The following is an 8,796-nucleotide window of genomic DNA, read 5'->3' as shown; positions in this document are numbered from 1 at the left end:
CATCACGCTCCTCCATTTTCATAACAAAGCCAATTAATGCAGCACCATGCATACCGGATGCTTGCGTTGCCGGGGACCGGTGTGCGTCGACGGCAAGAAAATCACGTGAACTACGGGTCTGTTCATCCTTTGCCTCGCGATGGCTTTGCCATGCTCTTGTTGGGGGACATCGTCAAGTTACTTCGACACAACTGGTCAACAATGCTGTACAAGGTTTTGATTGGCCTATTATATCCAATCACAGCTATGCATTTTTCAATGGCTGACCAATTTGAGTCGGTTTTGGTCGAAGCTTTTCAGCATCGGCTCAATAATAGTCACTCACAGTACGGATAATTTTTGTACCACAGTGGGTTCAAAACAAGTTTGCGACGGTTTTGGAAGTCTCCCACTGGTGTATGTACGGAGGGCAGGAATGCAATAACACGGCCAAATGCGATCGTGTTGCTTGCTTCATCATACACACTGAAATTTGCCAAATTGTATGGTGCTTTCAAGCTAAATTTGGTATTTTCGGTAGGTTCGTCAAATCTACCTGAAATCGTCGAGTTTTCATTTTACTTGAACTAAATCTATTAATACTCACTGTCTGTCCGATGCAATGTTGAACTCTTTGTGAAATGGAGAAGCTTGGCAAAGGCACCGAATACACCCACCTAAAATATGATTGGTCGAAAGGTGTTTTTCTCGAAAATTTCATTGGCTACTTCGGTCCGTCGATTTTGCTTCGTCGATTCGATTGGCCAATTTGAAATCGAATTACCACTATTTTGCAAACTCTTGATGCCGCGTGGCAAGGCCTTTCAAAAAATAATCTAAAAAGAATACTATTTAATAATTTAAATAAAATAAATTATTCTTTGTAATTTAGCCCTAGAGTAAATAATCTACAATTGTTCCGTATATAAATAAATTGTTCATGTTTTTGAAGCCGTAAAATAAATGATTCATTTCGACCAAATTATTCGTAGGCATTTTCAATGATCTTATTGGACCAATTGCTAGGATGACAAGCTTCCGATTGGCCCCAAGTATTGAACGGCAAAAGTTAACTACATGTATTGTGGATTCAGTACATATTTCTAGACCCCATCGAATCACGAATCGACGATATTGGCTAATTTGGCTCTTACAGAAAGGACAAGTATATTCAACCAATCAGAACTCCAGCATGATTCAATATTGATCTGTCGTTAGACAACTTTGAACACCCTCCGTGGTAAGCCTTTTGCCGAGCTTATTCCTTCATTGCCGCTTTATTGTCCCAACGTCAAGAATGTATGCGCGATTCTTCTCTGTACGAAGGGGGCCATTGTTGTTGGTCTCAAATGTGAACTATGCAGAAAATCGTGCAAGGTACTTCGAAGTACTACGTAGTCAGTACTGTGTATATAGTAACTAGTTATAGCAAGTTCATTTCATTCCGATAACAACATACAGTACATTCATTCCGATAACAGCATACAGTACCCATTGGATATGTTTAAGTTGTTTTGAATTATTCACATAATTCATTCGCTCCGGACGCAGGGGAATAAATAATTCAACAGGGAAGGAGGCACAAATAAATAACTCAGTCCATAAGTCCTTGTGAAATGAATGATCTTGTTTTCTCTTGAGCACAAATAAGTAAAAAATACTTCGAAGTAGTATTTTCAATGGCCTTGCCGTGTGGTGCAAACTGCATCATAACGTCGTTAATCATATCGTCATGATCTTACACTAAGGTGTACCCTGGAGTACTTAGTGTTAATAACGTTAGTAGTACTTGGTATTTAACCTGGCAAAGTGGATGAATCTACTTAATAAAGGGACAAGCGTCGTCGGTCCTACCGACCCGACAGGTCGTTGTGCAAACAGATGATTCTCGCCCAACGGATCAATGTTACTCGAGCAACCACCCTGTCTGTGCTCATTTACCTTCACCTCATTCGTGTATCTCCTTCAACCTTTTTGCATGTATGTATATATCGACGAGTAAATTCTTGATTAAACATGAATATTCATTCGTCCACACAACCATCGGCCAGGTTGCTCTACTCGTCTGGGTTTTCCGCTCGAAGTCTCGCCTCCTCCAACGCTTCGGCAGTGGCACACATGGTTTGAATCCACATGTATAGCACGAGGACGGACGGCGCGGGCAGCTCGACGTCGTCGGCGCCAACGTCCCCCAGCAGCTCCTTGGCTAACGCGACAGCCGCCAGGGGCACCGACCGGACATGGAACGCCTGAACTCTTGGGACCAAGTGGGCATTGGTCAGCCACGGGCGGAGTTTATCCCACGAAGGCATCAACGTAGCCGCATTCACAACGTCCTTCTTGGCGAACCCATCGTCGCCGAGAAGCACGAGACCCGCGGCCAGCGTCTTGAGCACCGGCGCTTTGAACGGAATGAGCGACGTTCCGACGATGTGCAGCGCGTCCAGGTGCGACGTGAGCAGGTCGTGGACGAGTTGCGCTTTCACCGTGGCTTCTTCAACCGCCTTGCGCGCTTCGTCGTCGATGCCCTCGACGGCGTTGGCCACGCGCGTCTCATTGGCGGCGATGGTTTCCTTGATCGCATCGAGTTTGCCTTTGACGTCTCGCTCGTCCACCTTGCGCAGTTCGATTTGGGCCACAGCCGTTCGCTTTTCGTACTGTTCGACAGCTTCCCCCAATGTGGCTGTCCACTTAAGGAACTCGCGGATGTTGTCGCCGTTGAACGGCCGCGCGGCGCCCAGCGTGTCAACGGCCACAATGAGCCAGCTCTCGACCGTGGGCATGGCATCTCCTTGCGCCACGTCATCGTGCAAATAGCTGTTGAGTTTGATGCCTTTAACTAAGTACGCCCCCATTCGTGGGATGCCAAAGTACTTGATGCGCGGCTCCCGAATCACGTTTTCCACGTGGACAAAAGGGGGGATTGCGGGGGGAACGGGGTTTCCCTCGGAGTCGACCGCCGGAGGGTCCAACTCGACTTCCTTGAGCACGTCGAATGTAAACCCCGTCTCTTCGCCGACAAACTTGTCCACAACCGCCTTGGACGAGTCCGTGGCTGCAAACCACTGGATAAAGTTCGCGCCGTCCGCGTCGGTCACGCGGCGCCCCAGGTAGCAAGCTTCCGCATGAGTGGCCGCCGCCAACTTGCTCATGGCCACCCGACACAGCACGTCCCAGTCGTTGGCGCTCAGAATCTCTTCCCGGGTCGCGTTGTCGGCCAAGATGGCTTCGTTCAAAGCATCCTTGACCTTTTGTGCGGCGGCTAGCTTCCTCGCCACCTCTTCAGCCGCGAAATCCGCCTCCGTTTTGCGAACGCGCGACTGGATCATGCGTTCGGTGCGTTGCCGTTCGTTCGAGACATACTTTAGGAGATAGTTGCCCACGTATTCGATGGGGTCTTCGGGCTGATCCAGTGCCAGCTGAGCCAGGGCGTCAGCTAATGGCGCGCCCACCGTGTTCTTAAGGTACACGAAGTCGTACCCGTGGTTGCGATCCGTCATGTTACCGCGACCGTTGGCGACGAAAATGGTGAAACGGCGCGAGTGCAATAAACTATTCGTAGTATGTACTATTAGTACTACTAATTTACTAGTACACGATTGAACTACGGATTATGAATGGCATAATAAATCACTTCTCATTTGCGGAGGATGAACGAACAACGGGAAGCAGCCAACGCTGCTGTCTTGGCGAGAGTGGGGCCATGGGTAGGAAAGCGCCTGCTTCCTGGAAGTCGAAGCGACGATACCACCGCGGACGAGAGTGCGGAGACTGTTTATGAGGGTGATATCAACCACATTCCGTACAGAGTACGTCCTTCTCGTCTCTTTGACCTCATATCGCCGACTGACTTCGACATGTACAGATCATCACTGGGGGTTATACGGAAGACTTGCAACTTACGCGTCTCAATGTTAGCATTGATTCGAACCGTGTAGTCACAAGAGTATGGATTGGCTAGGCCGAGCAGCTCATTCAGCCACTGTAATCTCGGGTTTTCAATCCTATTGTATCGTTCCAGTTGCAACGCAGTGTGCTCCTTTCGATGTGGAAGTTAGACCTGGAACGGACTGTCCCTTGTCTCTCCGCTTTCTTTGGTTGGTGAAGGACAAAGCACAAGATGATGTATCATGGCGATTCACTAGTGAGCAATTGACCTAGGAGGTTCGTCCACCGCTGACAACTCGTTCCAATTGCACTATGAGACTCCAACTGCTTCTATTGCCAGATAGTATTGAGTCAACAAATCAGTGAAGCCGCGCTCTTCATCACTGCGGCGTGAGACACAGCCCTCTCATTATCCCGTCGTACAGTGTCGCAGAGGATGGGAGGAAGCGTCGTTGTCTTTATGGTCGATTGTGAACCGAATGGGTATGTCACGTCGAGCTCTATGTTCTGCTTGGACGGACTGTGTAACGATGTCTCCGGAGTTTACTACGTTTTGACTGCTCAATCGTGCACTACACTACCGTAGGTACTTTAGCCCTTACTCATATGTGAGACTTTCAAGACTAAAAGGTACGCAATAAGTACAGTATACTACAGCTGTACCTTAGATAGATAGAAAACGATGCTCGAAGTTGCTATTGATGGTAACCACCTGTACATCGAGAGCATGTAGAATCATGTGGCTGTGGCGGCATGCGCTCGCGTTTTCTGTTCGAGGGTGGTCGTGGCATATAACATGCAAAAGGAAGGTGCTGCCAGGCGACTCCCGTGGAGGACTGCAGGTGAGAAACATGCAGAAAAGGCGGGATGGATCATCCTTGATGGAACGAGCTGCGGCGGACGGAGTGCTTCGAGCTCACAACTACAGCCGCTCCCCCAGTGTAGGTATACTCACGCCAGTGGAAGGCAACGCATCGACACACCAATTGCTGTCAGATCGCTCTACATTGTACTCAAGAAATGGGCAGGCTACTGCTCCAGGTCGTGCCATGTTGAAGTGCTTGGACTCTGTATCCGGATTACCGGATAAATGAACCAATCCCACGTCGACAAGGTCGTTGATTGGTTGCAAAATATAGGAGGAGGCGTTGGATCACAGCATCAGCGCATTTCCCCCATCATGGCCGACGAACACGACGTGGCGAGCACCTCCGCGGCCAAGAAGGCCTCGAAGAAGCAGAAGAAGCAACAGAAGCAGGAAAATGCCGACGTAGAAGCAGCAGCCCCGGTTACGGAACAGTCTGTGGCTGCGGATGAGACCGCTGTCAAGTCCAAAAAGGCTTCGAAGAAATCGAAACAGCAAAAGCAGGAAGCTGTCGACGTAGAAGCAGCAACAGCCCCGGTTGCGGACCAGACTGTGACCACGGTTGAGCCCACGAAGGCTTCGAAGAAGTCGAAAAAGCAAAAGAAAGAAGCTGCTGATGTCGAAGTCCCCGTGCAGGTTGTCGAACTCGTGCCGGAGCTGGCGTCATTCTTTTCAACCAGTTCCCAGGTGTTTGGCAAGCGCATTGAGCCAGGTAAGAACAACTCGTCCGTCTTTCGCATCAAAGCTGCCAACCAACCAACTGATCATATGCGACCTTGGTTTAGAAATCAAACTCCCCGTGGTGGTCGCGCCGGGTGCTGACGATTCTACCAGCGAACAACTCGCCGCCGTCGTCGCCTCAACCTCCACACCTGCGCCACCTCAATCCAGGGACGCGGTGGCCAAGAAGGTCAAGAAACCCAAACACAAAAAGGTCAAGGCATTGGCGGAAGCTGCCGCCGCCGCCGCAGCCAGTGGTGGCGATGGCGCCGACTTGGCGACCAAGCCCTCCACAGAGACCCCCGTCGTAGTAGCCGCTTCCTCCCCCACGATCCAAGAAGAAGAAGAAGAAGAGAACGCCGTCGATGTAAAGGACCCGCGCACCATCTTTGTCGGCAACGTATCCCTGGAAGCCACCGCCGCCGACGTGAAAAAGTTTTTTGCTTCGTGCGGCAAAGTCGAGTCAGTTCGGCTTCGGTCGGTGCCCGTGGCCGGCTGCAAAGTCGACCAAAACGGCAAACAAAACCTCGTGAAAAAGGTGTGCGTAAACAAGAAGCTGTTTGTCCAAGGCCGAGACTCGTGCAATGCGTACGTTGTGTTTGCTACCGACGCCAGTGTCGACGCTGCGTTGAAGTTGAATGGCTCGGTAAGAAAGTTCGACTAGGTCTACTACTACTACTACTAGGACGAGTACTACTAGTAGTACAATTGCAACGTCGTCCTCCATCTACCTCCCTATGCATGATATTTTCATATGAGCCTTTTGATTATTTTTGCCAACAAATGTGGACGATTATATTGTGCTTTCGAGTGAAATTTCGTGTTGTGGCGTGGTTTCTCGAGTTTTTTTAAATCGATTTGATTGGCTACTTCAGACGAGCTCAAAATTATTAACCAATCAAAACCTTCTCAATGAAATTTAACCAATCAGATCGATTGTGGATCGGTTTGGTCGGCGCGATTCGATTGCACCCCCTCCCCAAATTTGTATCAAATCGACAATAGTGCTGATTGATATATTCACCAAATCTATCGTCGATTGATTTGGTGATGAACAGTGTCACACACTCCAGTTTCAGTCACATTGCATGCAAAAATGTTCAAGCAGCGTGGAAGCGAGAATGTGATTGGCCAGTTGATTCGTATTGTGCGATATGATTGGTCGAACAATATCGATGGCCGAGTTCCTATATTATGATTGGTCGAACAATATCGATTTCATCGAATACTTGACGATGTGTTTATATATTTTGGCAGGAATTTTTCAACAAAGTTCTCCGCGTGGACCGAAAAGCAGTGTCCATGGACGCCAAGCGCTCGGTGTTTGTGGGCAATTTAGCATTCAACGCAACCGACGACGACGTGCGCAGCCATTTTGACAAAATTCTGCGGGAAGACGCCGACACCGCCGCCGTCGAATCGGTGCGCATCATCCGCGACAAGGTGACGCATCTCGGCAAAGGGTTTGGTTACGTCTTGTTCAAGGTATGTGACACCGTCGACGTCGTAGTAGTACTACTAGTAGTAGTACTAGTTCGCCCATTCAATTGGGGTGGTTTTTCTATGGTTGGCCGTTCAACTCTGCAGTGATTGTTTGAGACGAATAATGTCAAGTATTGTCGAGAGTTGGTGGCGCTGGTCATTGGGTTGTTATATTGGGTGGTGGTCGTATATATTATGATGAAGACTAGTTATGACCTTTGTGCGATGGAATTAAAGTTGAATTAAAATGATCGAAATCGTCCAATTGTATCATTGATTTGTAATATCTATATTATTATTTATGTTCTAATATCGTGATGCAGTCATCCACGACACATTTGTGTGGTACAGTATGTACTTAGTACATTTGGCGGACTAGTCGTAGTAGTTGCAACCAACCTTTGGTGGCTTGGAATGTTGTTTATGCTTGTGTATTTCATATTGGGTCATTTTTGACATATATATATAGTCCTTTTCCCCCAAAATTGGACGTTTGTGCAAATTCGCCAAATCTGTCGGTAGATCGGTATTTTGTACTGAATTGTAGATGTACAGAAGAATTGTCATGTGGTCATACACTCATTCAATGTTGTGGATATGAGTGACTCGTTTGCATATTTTGTAGTGTCGATTCCTTTGGCATGTCGCTCCTATTTCGAATCAACGACACAACAACATATATATAATGTATATATATTTATGTAGGACTTGAGCACGGCCGCCAAGGCACTGTCGCTGCATGGTTCCAAGATGGGCAAGCGCGAACTGCGCGTGACCGTGTGTGGCAAACGCTTTAAAAATACCCACGGGGACAAGAAGCCCGAGCTCAAATTCGAAGGCCGCCGAGCGCACCCCGGGGCCCAACTGCGGCTGCTCAAGAAGCGGAAGGCGGAGGAACCTGCGGACGGGGCGCCCCCGTCCAAGCTGCCGGGCCAGAAGAAGCCTGGGTTTATTGTGCGGGGAGAGAAGAAGCCATTTGATAAGACCAACAAGGCGCCATTTGATAAGACCAGCAAAAAGCCATTTGATAAGACCAACAAAAAGCCTTTTGACAAGAAGAAGGGCGGAGGAGCCAAGGGCTTCAACTCGTTCAAGAAGGGCGGGTACCAGGACAAGAGCAAGGCGTCCAAAGCCCCACGTGCGAAAATCCAAAAGCCAAAGCACGCTGCCCGCAAGGCCCGGCAAGCGTTGGAAAAGGCGTAAATGGGAACAAATCAAAACGTGTGCTGAATATTAAGTTATTCGTGCGACTGCATTTCATACAAAGCTTACTACTGTACTACGTTACAACGGATACACTGGTAGAAGTATTCTGTGAGCCACATTTAGCATCTACATATACATATTGCTGCTATGCCAGTCCTAGATCACAAAAGTACACTTGAGAATCAAATGTACTACGTAGTGAGATTTGAACTCCCAGAACTTTTGCCCTAGTTCGATCAATGGTATATTTGAATTCAGGAGTTTAACGTGTAGTCCGTGAGTGGTTTTATTTTACATGAGAGGTAGTTCCATTTATTATAAGGTTACTATAATAATATTCTACATACATTATTATAATATTACGTTTGTGTTTATGAATCGTTGTTTGCGAACGTAGAGTTGCTCAGTTGGACCTTCAAGACTCTGCATGCAGAATATGTGGTTGGTTATGAAGACATTGTGAAAAACAGCATCAAAATCGGCTCACTGGAAAATTTCTTTGCATTCGACTCGCCCAAACAAACAGTACGTCAGGATAGCGATAACTAACGAAGAAGTTGTACGTACTACTCCGGAGTACCTACCTACTGTACTGTACAACCAGTACTTACTTGGTAGTAGTACTAAATAGTACTACTCCGGAGTACTACTAACGT

The 8,796-nt window shown here is 47.9% G+C and overlaps 3 protein-coding genes across 3 annotated transcripts; 2 read left to right on the top strand and 1 right to left on the bottom strand.

The window, feature by feature from the left end:
• Window positions 1-1,955: 1,955 nt before the first annotated feature.
• Window positions 1,956-3,518, bottom strand: H257_08822 (hypothetical protein). The gene has a single exon (XM_009834885.1). It carries the CDS (start codon window positions 3,477-3,479, stop codon window positions 2,037-2,039), a length of 1,443 nt encoding a protein of 480 aa, XP_009833187.1. The 5' UTR covers window positions 3,480-3,518; the 3' UTR covers window positions 1,956-2,036.
• Window positions 3,519-3,622: 104 nt separating this feature from the next.
• H257_08821 (hypothetical protein) lies at window positions 3,623-4,006 on the top strand. Its single transcript, XM_009834884.1, has 2 exons — window positions 3,623-3,788; window positions 3,845-4,006. Exons 1-2 carry the CDS (start codon window positions 3,630-3,632, stop codon window positions 3,938-3,940), a joined length of 255 nt encoding a protein of 84 aa, XP_009833186.1. The 5' UTR covers window positions 3,623-3,629; the 3' UTR covers window positions 3,941-4,006.
• Window positions 4,007-5,011: 1,005 nt separating this feature from the next.
• Window positions 5,012-8,189, top strand: H257_08820 (hypothetical protein). Its single transcript, XM_009834883.1, has 4 exons — window positions 5,012-5,444; window positions 5,518-6,098; window positions 6,710-6,937; window positions 7,640-8,189. Exons 1-4 carry the CDS (start codon window positions 5,048-5,050, stop codon window positions 8,135-8,137), a joined length of 1,704 nt encoding a protein of 567 aa, XP_009833185.1. The 5' UTR covers window positions 5,012-5,047; the 3' UTR covers window positions 8,138-8,189.
• The last annotated feature ends 607 nt before the right edge of the window (window positions 8,190-8,796 follow it).

The sequence above is a fragment of the Aphanomyces astaci genome (genome assembly GCF_000520075.1).
Source record: "Aphanomyces astaci strain APO3 unplaced genomic scaffold supercont1.20, whole genome shotgun sequence".
Lineage (NCBI taxonomy): Eukaryota > Oomycota > Saprolegniomycetes > Saprolegniales > Verrucalvaceae > Aphanomyces > Aphanomyces astaci.
This window is presented reverse-complemented; position numbering and strand designations above follow the sequence as displayed.

Excerpts from the sequence above, each read along its gene's own strand:
- H257_08822 (XM_009834885.1), bottom strand. The coding sequence starts at position 3,479 with ATGACGGATCGCAACCACGGGTACGACTTCGTGTACCTTAAGAACACG.
- H257_08821 (XM_009834884.1), top strand. The coding sequence starts at position 3,630 with ATGAACGAACAACGGGAAGCAGCCAACGCTGCTGTCTTGGCGAGAGTG. Across the intron at positions 3,789-3,844 it reads TCAACCACATTCCGTACAGA|ATCATCACTGGGGGTTATAC; the intron begins GTACGTCCTTCT and ends CGACATGTACAG.
- H257_08820 (XM_009834883.1), top strand. The coding sequence starts at position 5,048 with ATGGCCGACGAACACGACGTGGCGAGCACCTCCGCGGCCAAGAAGGCC. Across the intron at positions 5,445-5,517 it reads TGGCAAGCGCATTGAGCCAG|AAATCAAACTCCCCGTGGTG; the intron begins GTAAGAACAACT and ends ACCTTGGTTTAG. Across the intron at positions 6,099-6,709 it reads CGTTGAAGTTGAATGGCTCG|GAATTTTTCAACAAAGTTCT; the intron begins GTAAGAAAGTTC and ends ATATTTTGGCAG.